The sequence below is a fragment of the Carassius gibelio genome, chromosome A22, assembly GCF_023724105.1.
Source record: "Carassius gibelio isolate Cgi1373 ecotype wild population from Czech Republic chromosome A22, carGib1.2-hapl.c, whole genome shotgun sequence".
Taxonomy (NCBI): Eukaryota; Metazoa; Chordata; class Actinopteri; order Cypriniformes; family Cyprinidae; genus Carassius; species Carassius gibelio.
In genome coordinates, this window is record NC_068392.1 from 19,668,178 (window position 1) to 19,691,234 (window position 23,057).

Below are 23,057 nucleotides of genomic sequence, written 5' to 3' on the forward strand. Positions count from 1 at the left end.
ATATATCGCATTCTGCAAAAAAAGGGAGACTGGTGCTTGTCGCAGTTTGAAAAAAAAGGGAGAAAACATGACCTAATAACTGCGAATATCGCATTTTGCTTAAAATTAAATATAATATATAATATTAAATATAATATATATTGAGCTAAGCAAAACGAAAACATAAAATTTTCGTTTAAGTGCACTTACATAAAAAAGTATCTACAATATTTCTTTTTTGACAAACCGCTTTTCTAAGCAATCTGACTTTATTTTTCAACCTGTTGGTTTTGTTTTGACCACTTACAAAAATAATGCATCAACCACTTTTCTAAGCAATCAGAGTTTTGCATGATTGCCTGATTTTTTTATATTTGTTTACTGTACATTTATCTGTCAATGTACTCTGTATTTTGTATAGCTGGTGAAACTATGCATTGGGATGATAGATGCTGGAAAAGCGTACAACACGGCCAACAGACAGTTTGTGAATGGGATTCAGGAGTTGGCACAGCAGTCTGCCAAAGATGATGTCATTGAGGTGAGTGCAGATTACCGTAATGACCAATCAGCTCTTATTATCCAAGGGGCTTTCAGAATCACAAACATATTGAGACAGTCGTGTCAAAGTGTCCCTGGAGCGAAAGCTGTGTTTGATTTACTGCAGTTTGTCTAGCATGATGTTCCAATTGAAAGATTGCTGTGTTATTTGGTGATTGTTTGAAAGCATGCTTGGTTTGTGTTCACACAAAATCATTGGCTGCATTCCAGCATTCCTAGCGTTCGCTTATTTACTTTCTTTCTTCTTTGAAGTATCCATTGTGCATTGTAAAACGTACCAGTTTATTTCCTTGTATATGCATCTGGTAAATACCAGTGTTTCACAACGTTTTTTGTTGTTACTACCTCCACAGTTCCACCAGTATGAAGCCCTTCATCAAAACCAAACCTGAAATGTATTCATTATTTGTTTATATGGTATGTTTTACCATTATTTTGTTTTCTTGACTTATAAAAAATAACTTCTCAGGTTACGTATGTAACCAATGTTCCCTGAGAAGGGAACGAGACACTGGGTTCTCTAAAGTCGCTATGGGGAACCCGTTTGGCTTGTACGGCGTCTGAAACATTTAAACATGACAATAACATTGGCCGGCAACAGCCGCTTTATCCGCTTCTTCATCTGAAGCATGGCAAGGCTTCTAGAGGATGGAGTGTCTTGTTCCCTTCTCAGGGAACCATGATTACATATGTAACCTGAGACATTCCCTTTGGTGGGAACTTCAAACTGCATCCTCTAGAAGTTCCAATGGGGAATGGTATACCCACGCTGCCATCTTGAGGGGGGAGTGCATGTCCAGCACTAAATACCAACTTTACCAAGCTATGGGTGTTTCCCCACTGATGCCTTGAGGACTGTCAGTGACATTATCTCCTATGGACAAAGGCCTAAGCTGCACACCCCAAAAAACTTACCTGTTAAGGGCTGTGCTGGAAAGCCTAATACCAGGGCAGAGCTCGAAGGTTTGGAATCAGAAAAAAAAGATTCCTTTTAGGGGATATGACCAAGCATCTAGGACAATAACTAGACCTGTCACCCAGGGTCTACCGCCAGCTCTGCATGATCTTGCCCAAAGGAATTGACTCAAAAGGTCCTTGGTAGAAAACACTCTATACATAATCAGTTAAGTTGAGTGGTGCCCAAGGTGAAAACCAGGGCCTGAGCCAACTTGCAGTGTGTAACCCATACCATACAGAATTTTAGAAAGTGCACAGAAGCTCAGCGTGTGCACTTACCATAACATGGATTCTTAGACAGGCCTAGAAACTAGGGATGCAACGAATCCAGATATTTTGGGTTCCAACGAATACCAAATCCACTTTTTTTTTAAGATTCGGCCGAAACCGAATACCGAATCCCACTCGCATCCTTATACCATTATCACAGTAAAACACATTAATGAAGTAAACGACGTCCACAGCAGTGTATTTTTTATTTATTTTATTTATTTTATTTTGACTGTAAAAAAAAAAAAAAAAAAAAAAAAAAGAATAGGCAACATTATGCCAGGGGGAAAACTATTTTGGATTCGGTGCATCCCTACTAGAAACCCTATGTGACTGTAGCATGCTCAGAGAGCAGTTACTTGATTCAGCGGGAGTCTGCATACTCAGAGTGCATGTGGATTGAAAATGGCGTACCTCATAGGAAAAAATAAATATTTTGAGGGGAGCATCGCCAACTCAATTATAATAGTCACAGGTCAGGCTCTGGAGCATTATGCTCATACATAACTTGAAGGAGCTAGCACCCAACTCTCCAGAGGGGTGGACACAAATGCTTGATTTGCTGCTTGATTGGTGAGTGAGAGGAGTACTACAAGCTTATTCAAAAGAGCAGTATATCAGGGGGGCAAAAGTTGGCCCAACAACCTGGCATGACTGCCCACCAGAGCTCTATAGAGCAGAGGCCCAACTTTCAAAATAGGAGAGGACCTCAGATGCTCAATTTGGAGCACTGTGCTCAAAGATAGCCTTCTGAAATGAGGGAAGCACTGCTAAGCTCAACCAACAAAGAGTTAGCCTAACAGGGAGGCAGAGAGAGAGGCCTAAGAACCTGAGGTGGCTGCTCAGTGGATTTCAAGAGTGTATTACCTGATGAGAGCAAGCCTCAGATGCTCAATTGGGAGCAGTATGCTCAAAGGCAACCCTCTGAGGTGAGGAAAGCTCTGTTAGGCTCAACCGAATAGGGACAGCTAATCAGGGAGACAGCAAGCAGCTAAACTTGCCTGATGTTGCTGTCACAGAGCTTAGCACAGAGAGTGGAGGGCTCAACCCTTAACAAGGAGAGAGGAACCCAGCTCGACCAAAGTGATCGATAGTCCAGGGGCAAAGTACCAAGCTCTCGAGTAAGAAGAGGACTCACATAATCTGGCGAGCTCATAAAAGACCCTCCCACAGTGAGGGGAGCACAGCCATGTCCAGGGAGCAAATTGACCGCAAATGGGACATCAGATTTGAGATCTAGCTTAAAAGGGGATCACACATTTGAACAGGGAACAACAGGGTCCCAACATAGAGGCAACCGACCAAGGAGGAGATCGGGACGGGCCTAACAACTCTGAATGAAAGTAAGGTTTCCAAAAATGGGCTTCCAGAAATCAAGTGAGAATGAAAACTGAAGCCGCAAATTCATCGATATTTCCAGCAAGAGGCAAAAGCACACATGCGAATGCTTTCTTCAAACTGGGGTAAATGAAGTACTCCCCTCCCCCTCAGTCGTCCCGCAAATGTATCACAATGGCCACAAGCCATGCCATCATGAGTTGAGCATGCTCAATTAATGCTTATCACTAACATGAAATAAGCAATGAATGCAACTCCCACAAGAGCTGAACTCGGTTGCACTTCACCTCACATACAACATACGAGCCGTGTGAAACTGTGGGTATCGGCAGTAAAGCCTCTAGTGAGAGAACATACACTCCTAGTCATGCTTAGCTTGTTGCTAACATAAACAAACAGTCTGTGGAGATGAAGAAGAGGATGACGTGTTCTTCCGGTGCCCTTTTATACTGCGGTCGCACCGGTAACAGCGTCATAGGCTGTCGCAGGCCAATGTTATCATCATGTTTAGATGTGTGCTTCAGACACCGGTCATGCCGAAGGCGTTCTCCATAGCAACCTCTAGAGGACGCAGTGTCTCGTTCCCTTCTCAGGGAACACTGGTTACATACTAAGATGTAACCTAAGATGTTATTTTTAAAGTCAAGAAAAAAATAATAATGCTTAAACATATCCAGGACTTTATAATGAATACATTTCAGGTTTGGTGTTGAAGAAGGGCTTCTGACTGATGAAACTGTGAAGGTAGTAACAACAAAAAAGGTTGTTAAACACTGGTATTTACCTGAACCAGATGGGGGAATGCAATATTGTTGTAATTAAATGCAGTAGTTTTGCCAGGGAACACAAAAGCTTGGTGAAAAAAAAAAAAAAGAATTCTGGGAAATGCAACATTTTTGTGAGAAAACGATGTTTGTTCATCACCATGAATCTGCAGGAATGCAAAAAAAAAAAAAAAAGTACTTTTTTAATTATTTTAATATTTTTACAAATCTATTTTTACATTTATATTTTCTGTTTTGTAGGCTAGATTTAACAGGTTCAGATTTGTTACATTATTATTATGATTATTATGATTATTTTGTATTTTTATTTTTACAAATTAGTTTATTAAGATATAAGGGTTTGCTGAAGATGGCAGTATCTGTTGTACTGAATTTATACTGACATAAAACATTTCATTGTATTACAGTACAATAGACCGTATCATTTTTTACTGTCATTAAGTATTTTTATTGTAAAACGATATCAAAATCAAAATGAGTGCTTGGAAAGAAAATATGGTAAAAAAAAAATGTCAGACTTCAGTTTTTAAGCTTTTAAGTTTTATTTATTTTTTTGTTTGTTTTTGTTTTGTGTAGTTTTATGTTTTGTTTTGGTCAAGTGTGACTGGACACATTTTTACAAAGATTCAGCTTAGTATTTTGTACATTCGTGACAAATAACCAGATGTGTTATTATTATGTGGTCTCCTGTTATTTGTAGTCTTGACTCTTTGCTGGCCCTGTGTAAAGTTCTCTGGTTTCTTCACAGTCCAGCCTGAGCAAGTTTGCTGAGAATCTTCAAGAGATGATCAACTATCACTCGGTAAGGACATCTGGGCAAAACGTTGTTGCTGAATTGCATTACTATATATGACCTCTCCTTTTTTCTTTTTTGTCATGTTTGCATGTATATTTTTGCAACAAAAGAAAATCGCTAACCCAAAATCTGCGAAAGTGCTGAGAATGGAGAAATGACCACAGTTATGACATAGAACAAACATTTCCATTTTCCCTCTCTATTCAATAGCTGTTGTAGTTAGACTGTTGATTCTGATGAGCTCTCTGTAACTAAGTTATAAATGTCTGTTTCGGGGAGTTAAATTAATTAGCTTAACTGATATTGTCTTCAAGTTGTTTCTCAATTATTTTGAACTGGAACTGACCATAGAACAAGACAGCTAATGGTAATGCCTGCAATAGCACCCCTTGTGGCAACACAGGGAAGTACTATTCATTTAAGCTAAATGTGAATTTAAAATGTTCCAGTGTAGATTGTTTTTGGGCTTTTTTTATCTCTATAATATAAAGGATGATTCTGTGGTCCTCACAGCTCTACAGTGTGTTAAACTGGAGCTCTTTGTGTCAGTGTTTAAGGCTGTGGTGAGATCAGCCGACTTGTGGTTAAAGTCCTCATGAGCAAGAACTAAGCACATGATCTTTAAAGCACAAATGTGTCTTGACTTATTTCATCCAGTGTACACTCGATCTAATTCACACTGCCCTAAAATGTCTAACATACACAGTTAATGCCTTTAAAGTTGAAATATGTACAAAAGTTTAAAAAAATAAAATAATCATTCATATATTAGTGCTTGAAAACGGTTGCATTTTTAATTGGCATTAATCACATGATTGTCTGCGATTTCATTACATTGTTATGCACAAAACTAATAATGCATTCAAAAGTAGTGTATTGTGCACTTTTTTATTTATTTAAAAGTACTGCTATATGAACAAAAGTGCAATAACATTTGGTTATATAACATTCAGCAGTCCCTGGCTCGGTTGGAAGAGGTGGGCAAGAGCCAGGTTCAGTTATATATAGATCAGTGAGTGTGAGCGCTAACCGCACCGGAGCACAGATCTTCTGATACGTGCTGCATGAATGTGTGAATAGTTTTGATTGGCAGAAGAGATAAATGTGTTAAGTAATATATTGTGAGAGTGCCGTGTGTTACCGCATCACATACAACTCAAAATAATAAACCACAAAGTTAACAAAATGATTTACTTCATTGTGTTGAGCAAGTGCTTCTCTGCTATCTTCACATACTACCGGAAACCTCCTATTTCCAACATATAAAGTTGTTATTACGAGCTTGTTGCATTGTTTTATAATAAAAATAACAGTGGAGGGTGGTTTGTGAATGTTGATTAATAATTTGGTTGGGAACTTCCCCTCCTGTGATCCATGATTTCTCTGTATGTGTATTCAGAGACAGTGAGCAATGGACTTTCATAATAATAATAAAAAAATTGTTAGTGCAGTATAATAATTATCAGTGTTAATCCATTAATCCGTTAACACGATAATTTTTTTGATTTACATGCAAAATATGGTAAAAAAACCCCTCTTTTTTCTTTATGGTAATTCCTTATTAAATTTTATATTTGCAGATTTTATTTGACCAAGCACAACGATCAATCAAATCACAGCTCCAGACATTCATTCAAAAGTGAGTATCATGAAGTTATATGTTGTTTTGTCAGTCCGATGTTTTGTTACAGTTTATTGTAGAGTTTTTAAGAGCTGAAGTTTATATCTAGAGTATCTAATTAACGGATTTATTTGCTGATATGTATTTTCTGTGAGGCCGATATATCGGTTTGTCAATTGTGAATATTATTGAAGCAGTCAATTCATGTCACCTTGTAAGTTTCAGCACCAAAACAGCGTATGTTGTGCAGTACAACTTTATATGCCATATCTTGTCATCCATTTTTTGAGTACAGACCATCAGCTTTTACAGCCGCCAAACCGATTTATCGGTTCATTAATAGACTCCATGCACAAAGTCATTTGTCTTGTCTCAGCTAAAGCCAGAGTTTATAATGGCATGGTTTCAGCAGTCGTTGAGTGCACATTTAAGGAATGGTATTGCTGTGTGCAGGGACCTTCGGAAATTTAAAGAAGCCAAGAAACAGTTTGACAAAGTGAGCGAGGAGAAAGAAGCAGCCCTGTCCAAAAATGCCCAGGTGCCTCGAAACAAACAGCACGAGGTGGAGGAGGCCACCAACATCCTCATCGCCACGCGCAAGTGCTTCCGCCACATCGTCCTGGACTACGTGCTGCAGGTGAGAGCGCCGAGACCCGTCTGGTGTTAGTTAAATACCGCAGGGACTCAAGGTTAACCTTTGTACTCAACAACCTTTGTACAAATTCCTGTGTAGTCACAAAATGCATGCTATTGATATAGATTCATTAGAATTAATATTGCATTCACGGTTGTTTGCAAGAGAAAGAAGGGATGTTTTGAAAGAGAAAGAAACTTGATCAGTTCTTGTAACACAATACTTGTGTCCTCTCAATGCTCTTCCTGTCTTCTGTAGTGACCGCACACACACTCAGTTGGAATAATTAATTCCCCTTTGCGAGGTCAGTTTAGCAGCCTCAATTCAAATGACTTGAGCTTAATTACCATAGGATGACTTTTCTCTCAAAATGATGTGTAGCAGCCCAGAAACTCTGTTAAATCTCTCCAGTGAGTCAGTAGTCAGTGTGTGTGGTTTACAGGCACTCAGTGTGCAGTGTATTGCGCCACCTGGTGGCTCAATGAAAGAACTGCTTGTTTCCAGTCAGTTGTGAAAGAATAAAGGATGTACCTCTTGGGAGTTCAGGAAGCAGATGTGTTAGATTTGATAATGCTTCAGTATTGAAACATTCGTGGCCACAAGTGTTCATTTTTACACAGTTTGTATGCTTTTCTTTGTAAAGTCGTATGCATTATTAATTAATTATATTTATTTGGTTTTTCATCATTTTAATGTGGTCAGAATTGCATATAATTGTAGTCAGCAAAACATTTTAGTTTGGAATGTGTGAAGTGAAAACGTGTTTGGTGAAGCAAAAAAAAAAAAAAGTTTGTGAATTTAAATTATTTGTGACCTCATGGATTTATTCTTTCACTTTTGTTTAGATTTTTTGTTTTTGTTTATATTAATATTATTATTTTTCAGATTAATGTGCTGCAGTCCAAGAGACGATCAGAAATCCTCAAATCGGTAAAATTTTCTTAATCCTATGATTTATAATTAAGATTTATATTCTCAAGTTAGATGTATTGTTAAACCTGTCTTCTGTTGTACAGATGCTGTCTTTCATGTACGCCCACCTGACCTTCTTCCATCAAGGTTATGATCTATTCAGTGAACTACAACCCCTCATGAAACAATTGACTGGACAGGTACATCACATCTGTTTGTCCTTCTTTCTAACTTCCAGTCTATTTGTTTGTCTGTCATGCTTTCTATTTATTTATCTCTGTGTGTCTGTCTGTTGTACTGTTTATCAGTCTGTCGTGTGATCTGTCTGTGTATGATGCGATCTATCTGTCTTGTCTGTCTCTCAGTCTATGGTACAGTCTGTCTATTTCTGTCTGTCAAATGACCAATCTGTTAAAACCAACCCACGTTTGTATGCTGCAAACACGCAGCAATTGTAAATGTGAACTGGTGGTATTATAAAAATGTAAACAATTAAGACAATAGTTAATTGACCATAGTTGTTTACTTTAATAATTGATAGCTTTTCCTTATGAAAACTTACCAAGGCTATTATTGTACGATCTATCTGTTTATCGTACAATCTTGCTGTCTGCTATTGTACGATCTATCTGTTTATCGTTCAGTCTCTCGTTCTGCTATTGTACGATCTATCTGTTTATCATACAATCTCTCTTTCTGCTATTGTACGATCTATCTGTTTATCGTACAATCTCTGTCTGCTATTGTACGATCTATCTGTTTATCGTACAATCTCTGTCTGCTATTGTACGATCTATCTGTTTATCGTACAATCTCTGTCTGCTATTGTACGATCTATCTGTTTATCGTTCAGTCTCTCTTTCTACTATTGTACGATCTATCTGTTTATCGTACAATCTCGCTGTCTGCTATTGTACGATCTATCTGTTTATCGTTCAGTCTCTCTTTCTGCTATTGTACTATCTATCTGTTTATCGTACAATCTCTGTCTGCTATTGTACGATCTATCTGTTTATCGTACAATCTGTCTGTCTGTAATTGTACGATCTATCTGTTTATCGTACAATCTCGCTGTCTGCTATTGTACGATTTATCTGTTTATCGTTCAGTCTCTCTTTCTGCTATTGTACGATCTATCTGTTTATCGTTCAGTCTCTCTTTCTGCTATTGTACTATCTATCTGTTTATCGTACAATCTCTTTGTCTGCTATTGTACGATCTATCTGTTTATCGTACAGTCTCTCTTTCTGCTATTGTACTATCTATCTATCTGTTTATCGTACAATCTCTCTGTCTGCTATTGTACGATCTATCTGTTTATCGTTCAGTCTCTCTTTCTGCTATTGTACTATCTATCTGTTTATCGTACAATCTCTCTGTCTGCTATTGTACTAGGGCTGCACGTTTTCAAGTTTTTCATTAACCGTTAACCGAGGCCCTTAGCGGTTAATACTCGGTTAACCATAGTGTGCCATAGTAACCATAACCATAGTAATTTCCGGACATAAAAAAATATCCGACAAAATGTAATCTCTCCGGTCAAATTGTCCTATTAAAACTGCCTAATAATGCCGCCCATTAACACAATCTGAATTTGAGAAGAAGCCTAGAATGTATAACAAGCAGACTCCGCGGCCGCCTCGCTAAGGCTATGACTATGAGTATGTTTGACAGGTACAATATTTGAAAATCGATAATTATTTATTTATTTACTTTAATTACATTTATATCTGAATTTATATCAACCCATAGACTTTCAAATATCAAAATGTCAAGAATTAATATGTATTTGTGTACAAAATGACATATAAACATATTTTCCTATTATACTTTGCCTGGAAACGCTTCCAACAAGGCGTCGGTTCTATTTCTAGCATGCACGCGTCGAGCCGCCCCTGAGCCGCGCGTCTCACGCAGGCAGTCGGCAAGCTATAACCCGTTAACATGGGAACCGAATTAAAAACAGACACGCCACGCAGCTGAGATACTTTCGCCACGTATCCAGTGTGTCCTGACCGGCCTAATGATGCCCGGGTGTTGGCTGTTGATATTACAACAACAAGGTTTTACTTGAAGTATATCTAAGCACTGTATTGCAATTCTTTCATTTTGCCCCGTCACTCTCAATTTTAAAGTGCTCCAACGCTGTACTTTTTTTTGCCCGCTTCATATTAGAAAAATGACTTCTTCTTGTGGACATTACAAATGTCTGGGAGCGCTCTGGCGGTCTCTGGTGGTGCAAAAATTTATTACAACTAAATTCAATGCACGCCATTGACGTAACTTAACCGAGCAAAATGTTTCACTCGGTTACGCAATTTTTAACGGTTAATCGGTTAACCGGTTAACCATGGACACCCCTATATTGTATTATCTATCTGTTTATCGTACAATCTCTCTGTCTGCTATTGTACGATCTATCTGTTTATCGTACAGTCTCTCTTTCTGCTTTTGTACGATCTATCTGTTTATCGTACAATCTCTCTGTCTGCTATTGTATGATCTATCTGTTTATCATACAGTCTCTCTTTCTGCTTTTGTACGATCTATCTGTTTATCGTACAATCTCTCTGTCTGCTATTGTACGATCTATCTGTTTATCGTACACTCTTTGTCTGCTATTATAAGATCTATCTGTTTATCGTGCAATCTCTCTTTCTGATATTATACGATCTATCTGTTATCATACAATCTCTCTGCCTGCTATTGTACGATCTATCTGTTTATCGTACAATCTCTCTGCCTGCTATTGTACGATCTATCTGTTTATCGTACAAGCTCTGTGTCTGCTAAAGGATCTATCTGTTTATCGCATGATCTCTCTGCCTGCTATACGATCTATCTGTTTATCGTACAATAATGTTTGCATTTATACAATCTATCTGGTGAAAGCCTGATTTCTGCACCAAACCAGTGTTTTCATTTTCACCCTGGAGAGCCGATGGGTTTATGAATCCTTGTTTCCTGTGGGCAACAATGTGATGGGATTCTTGAGATGTGTGATTGGCTGCTGCTTACACAGGCCTTGTACTGGAAACAGGAAGTTATATTGTGTGATTTAAAGGGTATTCCCTGTCTAGGAGTTAAGTTGAGTGTGTTTGAGACTGAGTGGACGTGAAATATACAGCACAAGGTTATCAGGATTGGTTTTCTGCTGTCTGTCAGACATCATGAAGCTAAAAAGAGTGGAGCAATTATGTCGAGATGTTTGGAGGAGCTGCTCGCAGGTCTGTGTTTCTATTCATCATGGACTGCTTATGATACTTTGATATTGTCATTTCAGTTTGGACTAGTTATTTTTATTATTATTGACATTTTAGAATAACGGTTTATGAAATAACACTGTAGGGGAATTATATAGTGACCATATATAAACAAAAAAATAAATAAATAATATTAAAATGAAATGGTTTTGTATAGTAATTCATACTGTTCTAAAATGTTAAAGTTTTTCTTACTTTTTTATACATTTATATATATATAATTTGTCTGTGCTGTACTGAAAAAGCTTGTCCAAAAATAGCAGTAGTTGTAACTTTTAGTCACATTAATGCAGCTCAAGATTGATTCATGCTCACAGGTTTTGTCAGGTGGTCAGACTTTGTCAAGCACATCTCAAGAGTGGAAACTTCAGGTTGTAACTGCAACAGAGGAAAAACATTTCCCATCAGATATTATCAGCCGAGCATCTGCCCGGCTCTTTCCGGGTGGATTAAAACAAAGCACTCGACCCAAATACCACACGTGTGCTTGTTTCCATGCATGATACGAGGTGATGGATGGACTCTGTATCTGAACAAATAAAAGTGCAAAGAGAGTCTATTACAGTTCCTTTCCTCAACTTCCCCTATAGAAATGAAACACAAGTGGTGTATTCTAAGGCAATTTTCACAAGAATTATTGGTTTTGCATAGTTCGTGATTTGAATAGGCCCTTAATCTTTATGCTAGTCGCTAAAAATAAAAAAAATAATAATAAAACGATACAAAATCTTCCTGATTGTGATCTTGAACCTGTTCATTTTCTCAGAATTTCTGCCAGAAGAAATAGAGCTTAGCTTAACCATATATTTATTATTATTATTATTATTGTAAAAATTCACATTTTATTACATGGCTTTTCCAGGTCTAGAAATCACACTAACTATCTATCCAGGTTTCCCAAGAATCTTGGTTCTTTAAAGGGGGGGTGAAATGCTTGTTTTCACTCAATATCCTGTTAATCTTGAGTACATATAGAGTAGTACTGCATCCTTCATAAATCCAAAAAGTCTTTAGTTTTATTATATTCATAAGAGAAAGATAGTCTGTACCGATTTTTGCCGGAAAAACACGACCGACTGAAGGCATGACGTGTGGACGGAGCTAAAGAATCAAGAGCACGAATAGGCTTTTGCGTTGAGAGCGTTTGGAAGCTGTGACATTACCGTGAGGAAAAAAACATCCAGAACAAACCATGGCTAACAGTCAGATTCAGCCGTTTATTTATGATCCAGAATCAGATCCAGAGGCTGAAACTGAACGAGAGCAGCAGCAGCAACGACTCGCTCTGAGCAGGGCTCGAACCCGGGTCTCCGGCCTAGGAGGGGACGCACTAACAAGGAGGCAGAGATATTTGAAGCAGTTTTACTCACCGCCTGCGGTTCCAAAACACGATCGTGACCCTTTTTCCTTGGGATTGCATCATCCTTAAGAAATAAACGATGTGCAAATCCGTCGTCAAAAAGGACCCATATAAGGAAATTCTGCTCCATCTAACGTCACACAGAGCCATACTCGAAAAAAACTTTCCGAAACTTGTGACAAACCGGAAGGAGTATTTTGGGAACAAAAATACTCCTTCAAATGTACAACTTAATTTTTGAAACTTTGTCCATGTTTAGCATGGGAATCCAACTCTTTAACAGTGTAAAAAACTCAGTATGCATGAAATAGCATTTCACCCCCCTTTAAAAGGAATCGGCATTGGTCAAGCGGATACATTTTGCTGTTTTAATACTTGTCTTGTTTTAAATCATTTTAAGTCATGTTGAGACCAACTATTGCAGTCTGTTTTCCTATTTGATAAATCATGATCTAATGAGAAAATGAATTGATGTCATGGACTGGGTCATGGTAACATCCACATATATATATATATATATATATATATATAGACCTAAACTTGGTAATAATCCACAGTTTAAAAGTTGGATTGATGAAGTCCTTCACTGTAGCGGAATATTGTCCCAAATGAGTTTGGATTTGGAAATGTTGTAGTGTTAAAAGCTCTTGAATTTGTTTAGCAGTGTGTAGCGGTGGTGAAGCGGTGTATTATGGTCCATCATCATCTTGGGATATGGGAAAATAATGAGGCAAGAGTGGATTTCCGTCCAGTTGTAGGAAACCAGACCATCTTCAGGTCACATGACTTTGTGTTTAAAGTGGTTTTTCGTTGGCAGCAATGCCTCTACTTACTCCAGTTTTATAAAGTTCAGCACTGCTGGGTAAAGGCAGCGTCTTCCTAGCTGTCTTGAAAACTTTATTTGCCTTGAACGTTAAAAAAAAATAAATTAAATAAATTAAATGGAATATGTCCCTGCTTCCAAATGACTCTAATTTCTCTCGGTCTTCACGCATGCAAACATCTGTAAGCCGTTTTCATGTGTGTTTTTCAGCTGGATCAGCTGGTGATGGACTCCACAAAAGAAAGGAAAGATATGGAGATGAAACACTCGACTATTCAACAGAAGGTATTCCAAACATGAATGACCCACAAACCCCAGGCCATCGCACACTGTATAGGGCCAATCAGAAAATATCTGTTGTTTAGAGCAACATGAGGCTTCGCAGCACACTGATGAAAGCTGAAACCAAGAAACTGAATATCCTTCCCTACTCTCCTCTCCTCGGAGCTTGAGCTTTAGAAATAATCTAAAGTACACAAAGGGAAGCTGTGCCTGAAATACAGGTTTATGAATAAACACTTAAAGTAATAAAGTTGCTGTTATTACAGTGGAGCCGTTCATCTTTCGGTAGATTAGAACCAAATCCTTACCCATGGCATGTGCAAGTGTTTTTTATGCAGTAGTAGGGTTGTTAGGACAGCGAGATAAAGTAGCCTATACCAATTCTGCTGAAATGTCATTATTCTTACCACAGCAGTTTACAGTACATTGGCTAGTGGATTAAAAAATTGTGTAAATGTGCAAATTACCCCTAAAAGTGTGGTGCCGTTTTCCTTTGCATGGTGAAATCGAGAATTGAATCCAATTAAACCCCATTCAACAGAACTGAAAACAAGTGGAAAGCCACATCGCATGTTTTTCTGTGTTTGGTTTGGTAATTCTCAATTTTAGCAAACATTTTTTTCAGGTGGATTTCAAATCTGTTTCTGATTTGTTAAACATTGAACGGTTTTCCACGTTATCGCATAGAATGCAGATTTGGCTTTGAAGATGTAGGGGTGTGTGATATTTATCATCTACTATTATATCAAAATTGTTGTTTTATATTTATATTTATGGGCGAGGTGACATTATAAAGTAAAAACACGTTGGTCCAATATCATCACTGCATGATGAAGCCTATTGGAATGCAGTTATGAAAGCAAAAATATAGCCCTGTATAGGTTTTTGTTTTAATATATACAAGATATGCTGCTATCACACAAGTAAGAGTGCCATCTACCAAATATTAGTGCGTGAGCATGAAACAATATTGTCAGGGTTTTTTGTTTGTTTGAAACGGAGCAGAACATCTCAGAGCAAGAATGATGTTTCTATGTTAATGATTCTTATTTTGAACAAATCAACCGAGTCAATGATTCAATTATCCATTTATAAAGGCAGCCACTTGCATTGTTTCCAAATGAATCAGTTGTTTGAATAAATGATTAAACGAAATACTGATCAAGACGGACATGTCGCCACGTAATGGTGGTTTTAGTGTCATATATATTCATCGATGATGGGTCTAAACAAGGCAAGGTATTGGCATAACACAAAATATCCTTCAATTATTGTCATCAAAAAAGTCCAAAATTATATAATTGTCTGTTAATATCACATCCATACCTCGGTGTGAGTCGTACTTTATGCTTCACTATCCTATGGACACACGATGCTAAAATTTCTCGAATGTAACTCCGCCTTAAATTGCAGCCAAGCTATATTAAAGTAACGTATGTATCAGAAATTACAAATTACCAATTGAAATCTCTTTATACTTAATATTGTAAATGCTTCATTTACATCCTGGAAACGCTTCATAAAACACTGAACTAGTGTATATTCATCTATCACTTCATAATGTGATTGGTGCGCTTGTGCCACAGTTCAGCTCGTCCTTCAGCTCATGTCTCTGTATTTCTGTTTCCTCCTCCTCTCTTTCTCTCTGGCTGTAGTGGCAGTTGTTAACCTGCTCTCTCTTCTTTTCTGACTGCTCATATGAGGCCGTGCTGCAGGTGAGTCTGTCCCTTCTGCCTCTGAACGCCGCATGAATCACCATTAACACTGAGACCTGCATTATATTCATCAGACATGCGCTTTCATGCCAATAACTCATTTTATATATATAAACAAAGCAAGGCATTGTCATTGGATTGTAAAAACCTGGAAGAAAATGCTTTATAGCGTTTGTTAATCACTATTGTTGGAGTTTGTTGATCACTATTGTACATGAAGGAGAAAATACTCCAAACAGAAGCGAACCAAAGCAAACCACAGCTGTATAAATGTTGAATGCTCTGCTGGGATTGGTGGATCCAACACATGAGCCATAGTTAATGAATTCATTCATCGAACGCACACACACACTCACGTGCTAGAGCTTCCCTGAAGGGGAGGAGCCAGCAATAGATACCAAGGCTAATACCCAGCTCAGTCTGCATATACATGGATGCACATGAACACACACAGTGCGTAGAGGCTCGGTGATGGTAGACGGCCCTGCCAGGACAGTCACAATAATATTAGGGAATTACATGCAGCATCACTGCTGACTCACACACACATGCGCTTGCATGCAGTGCTCTGTCCGGCATGAAGATCTTCAGCAGGTTTCACTATGTGTGGTATCTGGTGAGTCAGTTGTTTTTTATAGTTCATGTTCATATTCTTTGTCTCTTTTGACTTTGAGCGATGATGAATGTGAAATCTTTTGTGTATCTACTACTGTTGTCAAAAGACCCGGTACTTCGGTACCAAGTCGGTACTAAAAAAATGAAAATGTCACTGTGCCAGGTTTGTCTGCCTAACGACCCTAGTACTGAGCCTTGAGGTACTCCATACTGCACTTGTGATCGATATGATACATCTTCATTCACTGCTACGAACTGATGGTGGTCATATAAGTACGATTTAAACCATGCTAATGCACTTCCACTGATGCCAACAAAGTGTTCAAGTCTATGCAAAAGAATGCTGTGGTCAATTGTGTCAAACGCAGCACTAAGATCCAATAAAACTAATAGAGAGATACACCCACGATCAGATGATAAGAGCAGATCATTTGTAACTCTAAGGAGAGCAGTCTCAGTACTATGATACGGTCTAAATCCTGACTGGAAATCCTCACATATACCATTTTTCTCCAAGATGGAATATAATTGTGAGGATACCACCTTTTCTAGTATCTTGGACAGAAAAGGGAGATTCGAGATTGGTCTATAATTAACAAGTTCTCTGGGGTCAAGTAGTGTTTTTTTTTTTTTTTTTTTTTTTTTTTAGTTGAGAGGCTTGATAAAAAGCCAGTTTGAAGGTTTTAGGGACGTATCCTAATGACAAATTAATAATAGTCAGAAGAGGATCTATGACTTCTGGAAGCACCTCTTTTAGGAACTTAAATGGAATAGGATCTAACATACATGCTGTTGGACAATGTTCTATTGTCACTTAAAATGAACACATTTTCAGTCAAAATAAATAATTGTTTTGTTTTATTATGCTTAAAAATATATTTAAAAATATTAATTAGACTTCTTTTTCTTGTTATAACCATGAAAGTTTTACTTGCAAATTTTTTATCATGCTGATCTTAGTGTTATTTTTAATTCTATTTAAAAATTATTAAGAATTCCAGCCTTTTTAATGTTTTACTTTGTTCCGACAGTTATAGACTTAATTTGTTTTATTGCAAAAATGGAAACTATGTTTATGCAAAACATCAAGACCTTCAGGTCACTGACCCTTAAATGTATGCCACTTCATGTAAGTATTTTTAGTATTGATTATTTATAGTTGGAAGAGCTGCAGGTACGGTAAATTGCTCTGTTTTTTTTTTGTTTTTTTTTAATAACAGCTGTAGCCCCATTATTTGGTCTCTGCACCCTAAATATTAAGCGGCATGGCTCATGTTTCAGCTCATGGCTTCTTGATTAAGTTACAGAGAAATGGAAACCAAATCTGCTTTTTAATAACAGTTGGTGCTGTTGTGTTCATTGCCTGTCCTGCTATAAACATACAAGTGAAGAGTCAACCTGAAGGTTGTGGTCTGTAGTTCACTTTGTAGTTGATTTATTTTTTTATTTTTTTAACAAAAGTAAATCTACTTTGAAATGTTACAATTTATATGAATTTATATATAATTTATAAAATCCTAGATTAATAAAACGTGTTTAAGTATTGTTCAAAATCACTTCATGATACCTAATGTATTTTACAAATTAAACCTTAGTGTAACTGTAAATTATTAAATATTTATTATCAAGTACTGTAATCTATTTTTATTTTTGTATTAAATTATTATTTTTTTATTATTTATTATTATTATTTTTTTGTAGCCTGTTAAAAGGAAACATTTGAATTGTTATAATTAAAATACAATGAGTATTACGCTCTCATGCAAGCTTAAAGAGGGTCTGGATTATTTCAGCTCACTCACTAATAAGCCAAAATTCATGTTAACCATTCTCTAACTCCTGAAATGACCCAAAACTGTTCCCGTTTAAGTTTTCTGCAGGTCACTTTGAAAAGAGTATCTGCTAAATGGTTAATGTTGGACTGTGTGTGTCTGTGGGTTTGTGGGTTCAGTTCTCCGCTGTACGCCAGAGATGTGATGTACGATCTGTTAGTAGTCTAGAGCCGATCAGACTGGATTCCCACAGCAGCATGCGGGTCAGGCTGTAAACTAACCTCCTCTACTAGTATCTCACTCTTATCTGTCTCTTCAGCTGCTTGAGCTTTCACATACAGAAACACAAGATCCTGTGACACGCTAGTGTTATTAGGCTCGTCTAGTCTAAGCTCAGCCGGGCTTGACTTAACTAGTCTGAGCTCAGCCAGATTGACTTGACTAGTCTCAGCTCAGCCGGGCTTGACTTGACTAGTCTCAGCTCAGCCGGGCTTGACTTGACTAGTCTGAGCTCAACCGGGCTTGACTTGACTAGTCTGAGCTCAGCCGGGCTTGACTTGACTAGTCTGAGCTCAGCCGGGCTTGACTTGACTAGTCTGAGCTCAGCCGGGCTTGACTTGACTAGTCTGAGCACAGCCGGGCTTGACTTGACTAGTCTGAGCTCAGCCGGGCTTGACTTGACTAGTCTGAGCACAGCCGGGCTTGACTTGACTAGTCTGAGCTCAGCCGGGCTTGACTTGACTAGTCTGAGCTCAGCCGGGCTTGACTTGACTAGTCTGAGCACAGCCGGGCTTGACTTGACTAGTCTGAGCTCAGCCGGGCTTGACTTGACTAGTCTGAGCTCAGCCGGGCTTGACTTGACTAGTCTAAGCTCAGCCGGATTGACTTGACTAGTCTGAGCTCAGCCGGGCTTGACTTGACTAGTCTGAGCTCAGCCGGGCTTGACTTGACTAGTCTGAGCTCAGCCGGGCTTGACTTGACTAGTCTGAGCTCAGCCGGGCTTGACTTGACTAGTCTGAGCTCAGCCGGGCTTGACTTGACTAGTCTGAGCTCAGCCGGGCTTGACTTGACTTGACTAGTCTGAGCTCAGCCTGGCTTGACTTGACTAGTCTGAGCTCAGCTTGACTTGACTTGACTAGTCTGAGCTCAGCCGGGCTTGACTTGACTAGTCTGAGCTCAGCCGGGCTTGACTTGACTAGTCTGAGCTCAGCCGGGCTTGACTTGACTAGTCTGAGCTCAGCTGGTCTCACATGACATCTACAGGAAGCAGGATCTTTGATCTTGTGGTGTACACCAGACAGTGGCCAGAGTGGCGTATCATGATTTCTTACAGTACGCTGATGTTATGCCAAAATAATTTCACCATAATTAGAGCTAACTATTGGTGGTTTTGATCTTAGTTGTAAGTTTTAGTTTTAGTCCACTTCAGGTTTCTTCAAGATCTGACAAGATCAGAGGTCTTGATGATCATAGCAATATTAATAACCTGACCAGATAAGTGAAAAAAATATATGTTTTTGCAGCCAATCATTTTATTTAATGCATAATATGGGATCAGCCCAAATGTGTGTCGAGTGTTTATACAGCATGTGTATTAAATCTAGATATTGATTCATATAACCGTATTAACACCTACGAAGTTCAGTTGAACAAGTTTGATTTCCTGCCTTTTTTTGTGCTCAGGACTTCTCGAATGACGACACCAAGCTGGAGTACAACGTGGACGCAGAGAATGGGATCGCCATGGAGGGATATCTGTTCAAGAGAGCCAGCAATGCCTTCAAAACCTGGAACAGGTCTGAGACCAGACAGAAAATCATACTGTGTCCTCTTACAACAGTGTTTACTGGACCGCTCCAGGTAATCACGTATACATTGACGAAATGTTAACTGTTTCTGAATGTGTTTTCTTCACAGGCGGTGGTTCTCAATTCAGAACAATCAGCTTGTGTACCAAAAGAAATTTAAGGTAAACATAGGATAATATAAAGAAATTCTAGCTCCAGCGGTGCGTTTAGCACTCATTTTGGCGTTTTTATTTCAGGATAACCCTACGGTTGTGGTGGAAGACCTGCGCTTGTGCACCGTCAAACACTGCGAGGACATCGAGCGCAGATTCTGCTTCGAAGTGGTTTCTCCAACAAAGTGAGGACAAGCACACAACTCTGATTCTCATTTCAGTTATGTTGCATGTTTCAGGAAACACAAACAACACTTACTCTTTGAACAGCTGAATTACTTAAATAGTTAAAATGTGTTACTTTTCTGTTTATTTAATGGTAAGTGTTATTTCTATGCCACTAGTATCAAATTAATAACTAATATTTATGTATTTCTACGAGGCTGAGATGGTTGAAATTATTGGTAATAAAACACCAATGTTTATAAGTGTAAATACTGAAAATAGTTTTCAGTTATTAAAATCAAGCAGAAATAAAATAGTTAAGATAAATAAATACAATAAAATATAAATGTTAGAAGGTAATTATTATTAAAAAATATATATTTGAATTGAAATTTAAGTACTTAAGTTACTAAAAACCTTAATTAATTTGTTTAAATAATAATAATAATAACAATAATAATAAAATTATGAAAACATGAAAGCATGCAACACAGTTAATAAAACTAAATTTAAAATGAAACAAGAAAAGTGGTTTCAGAATATAAATAAATACTACAATAGTATAAAAATAATACTATTTGTAAACAATATACTTTTAAAAGTAGTCCAGTATATGCAATATGTAAAGAACTGAATGAAACTATTTTCTTAATCAGTATTTTGTCTTGTTTCATGTTATAAATACCTAAATATCCATTAAATAAATAAATAAAACATTTCAGAATTTCTTCTTTTCTTTTGACTGAAATAGATTTTTTAAACCCCTTTTGCAAACTTTTATTGTTTTTTGTCATAGCATTAATAAAATATCATAAAAATGCATTAAGGTTATTTTTTCTGACACTTTTTGCAAACTGTCGTTGCTGTTTTTTAAGCATAACATTAATAAAATATCATAGTTTATGCCAAAAACATGCCAGTGTGATTTCAAATGTTTAGTTTCACTTTAAAAACAAGACAAAAACTGTTTTCTGAATTAGATTATTCTTCAGTGCATGTGTCCCACTGTACGTCTGACTGATGTGGTTTCTGCCGAAGGAGCTGTATGATGCAGGCGGACTCTGAGAAACTCAGGCAGGCCTGGATCAAAGCCGTCCAGAACAGCATCGCCACAGCCTTCAGGGACAGAGCAGAGGACGCCGAGGTACAGAGTCTGTTTCATCCGGCTGTTAACGGCAGGCTAGAGACGCTTGATAACGCTGCGATGTGTTTGGCAGAAGATGGACAGAAAGTCGTCTGCATCTACAGGCAGCCTGGAGTCTGGCGGCGAGGTGAAGGAGAGGAGTCTGAAGGGCGAGAGCGCGCTGCAGAGGGTCATGGCCATCGGCGGGAACAGCGTCTGCTGTGACTGCGGTCAGCCGGAGCCACGCTGGGCCAGCATCAACCTGGGCATCACGCTCTGCATCCAGTGCTCGGGCATACACAGGTGTGTGTGTGAGTGTGTGTGTGTGTGTCAGGGAAGGCTTGTGTGACTCATTACAGGTGAAACTGTGTTTTGTTTGTCAGGAGTCTCGGCGTTCATTTCTCGAAGGTCCGATCTCTGACGCTGGACACGTGGGAGCCTGAGCTGCTCAAGGTGAGGCTTCACTAGCGACACCACGAACACACGGATGGACAGATGCTCCCGTCAGCCTCTCGTTCGTCTCTTTATCATCTCATTAGCTCCTACACCTGAACTCGTTCTCAGACACTCATTTGACAAGAAAGACGGTCCGAATGAAAAAGAAAACCTTCCGTTCTTGTATGCGAATGAATAATACAGTCCGTTTCTGTACAGCTGATGTGTGAGCTGGGGAACGGTGTGATCAATCAGATCTACGAGGCTCGACGAGAAGAATCAGGAGCCAGGAAACCCCAACCAGGAGATCCCAGGTACTGCACTGAGGATCGGATTTGATTTGGTCTCATAATCAGAAATGTTCCTGTGGCTCAGTGGGAGAGCATTGTGTTAGCGGCGCTAAAGGTTGTGGGTTCGATTCCCAGGGAACACATGTAAGGTTAAAAATGTGAGTCACTTCGGATAGAAGCGTCTGCTAAATGCATAAATGTATTCATTTAATTAATTATCGGGCCGCTCTGCAGCGGGAGCTTCAAGAAGCTGGTCCTTCAGAAGTCTATGTACTCTTTAGGATGACGTTGTAGACTTAATTTGAGTGTTGTGCTGCACAGGCACGAGGTGGAGGCCTACATCAGAGCCAAGTACGTGGAGCGCAGGTTTGTGCAGAGGCTCTCTGAAGACGAGATCAGACAGAAGGTTTTAGCGCTGAGTAAACAAGATAAGGCTCTCAGCGGCGGTTCTTCAAGAGGAGCATCAGCATCGAGTCCCCGTCCGCCGTCCTCTTCCTCAGGTGAGTGATCCTAACATCAGTGTGCTCCGTCTGCTGTGTGTGTTCGGTCCCCCGAGGACAGGTGTTTGGGGTGTAAACGAGGCCTGAACTGGTTTTACTGAGTCTGTGTGTCTGTGTGTGATCCTAACGCTGCTCTGGGCTTCTGTGGTGCTGAAGCGAACCAGCAGTCTCTCTTCTGTGTAGACGAGCTCGATTCTCTCTTCTCCTACTTTAACACCTCCGCCAGACCCTGCTGTCGTAAGTACAGCTGCGTGAGTGTCTCCCGCCGTCCTGCTCCAGCAAACTCACCTCACTCTCATCTCACCGAAGAGGATCTGAACTCAATCGAATCCAGGGATAAGAGAATAAAATAAAAATAAAATAATATAAAATAAAATAAAATATAAAATATAAAATAATTAATATATAAAAAAATAAAATAAAAAAAAATCAAAAATTAAAATTAAAAAATTAAAAAAAAATTAAATAAAATATTAAAAAACAATAAAAAAAAATAATAATAAAATGTAAAATGTAAAATATGAAATAAAATAAAATGGTTAACCAAAATAAAAGCTAAAAATCTTAAATGCATTTAAATGAATAATTGTTAATATCAAAATATAATATAATAAAATATAATCTCAATGATCCTAAAATATCATTGATTGACAGGAAGATACATTTACTGAATTGCAATTAAATGAAACTCAGTAGTCATAAAAACGTTTTGACCAAATAATACATTTTCATGAAGCGTATTGCAATTAATTCTGTACATAATTAACTAATAATATTAATGTTGACTAATTATGCCTATTTATATATCCGATCATGCAGAATAGATTATTTTACACAATAAAAGTTTTTGCTTTCATATAATAAATGTTATTCCTCATACGGTATGTAGATACATTTCTTA

General features: G+C 38.2%; 1 protein-coding gene across 9 annotated transcripts in view; it reads left to right on the plus strand.

Annotated features, from left to right (window-relative positions):
* The window catches only part of LOC127943148 (arf-GAP with coiled-coil, ANK repeat and PH domain-containing protein 2), a 38,924-nt gene that overhangs the window by 10,571 nt on the left and 5,296 nt on the right, over positions 1-23,057 (plus strand). For 4 of the 9 annotated variants that reach the window (XM_052539353.1, XM_052539355.1, XM_052539356.1 and 1 more), the window contains exons 3-18: positions 401-520; positions 4,639-4,692; positions 6,267-6,325; positions 6,761-6,944; positions 7,827-7,871; positions 7,958-8,053; positions 13,510-13,584; positions 19,367-19,479; positions 19,601-19,652; positions 19,728-19,828; positions 20,847-20,952; positions 21,026-21,234; positions 21,315-21,384; positions 21,586-21,680; positions 21,978-22,156; positions 22,313-22,393. In XM_052539353.1, the coding sequence (XP_052395313.1) occupies positions 401-520; positions 4,639-4,692; positions 6,267-6,325; positions 6,761-6,944; positions 7,827-7,871; positions 7,958-8,053; positions 13,510-13,584; positions 19,367-19,479; positions 19,601-19,652; positions 19,728-19,828; positions 20,847-20,952; positions 21,026-21,234; positions 21,315-21,384; positions 21,586-21,680; positions 21,978-22,156; positions 22,313-22,393 (1,639 nt within the window). The remainder of the gene's footprint in view (positions 1-400; positions 521-4,638; positions 4,693-6,266; positions 6,326-6,760; positions 6,945-7,826; positions 7,872-7,957; positions 8,054-13,509; positions 13,585-19,366; positions 19,480-19,600; positions 19,653-19,727; positions 19,829-20,846; positions 20,953-21,025; positions 21,235-21,314; positions 21,385-21,585; positions 21,681-21,977; positions 22,157-22,312; positions 22,394-23,057) is intronic. The other 5 variants (XM_052539359.1, XM_052539360.1, XM_052539358.1 and 2 more) reach the window with 2 other exon arrangements.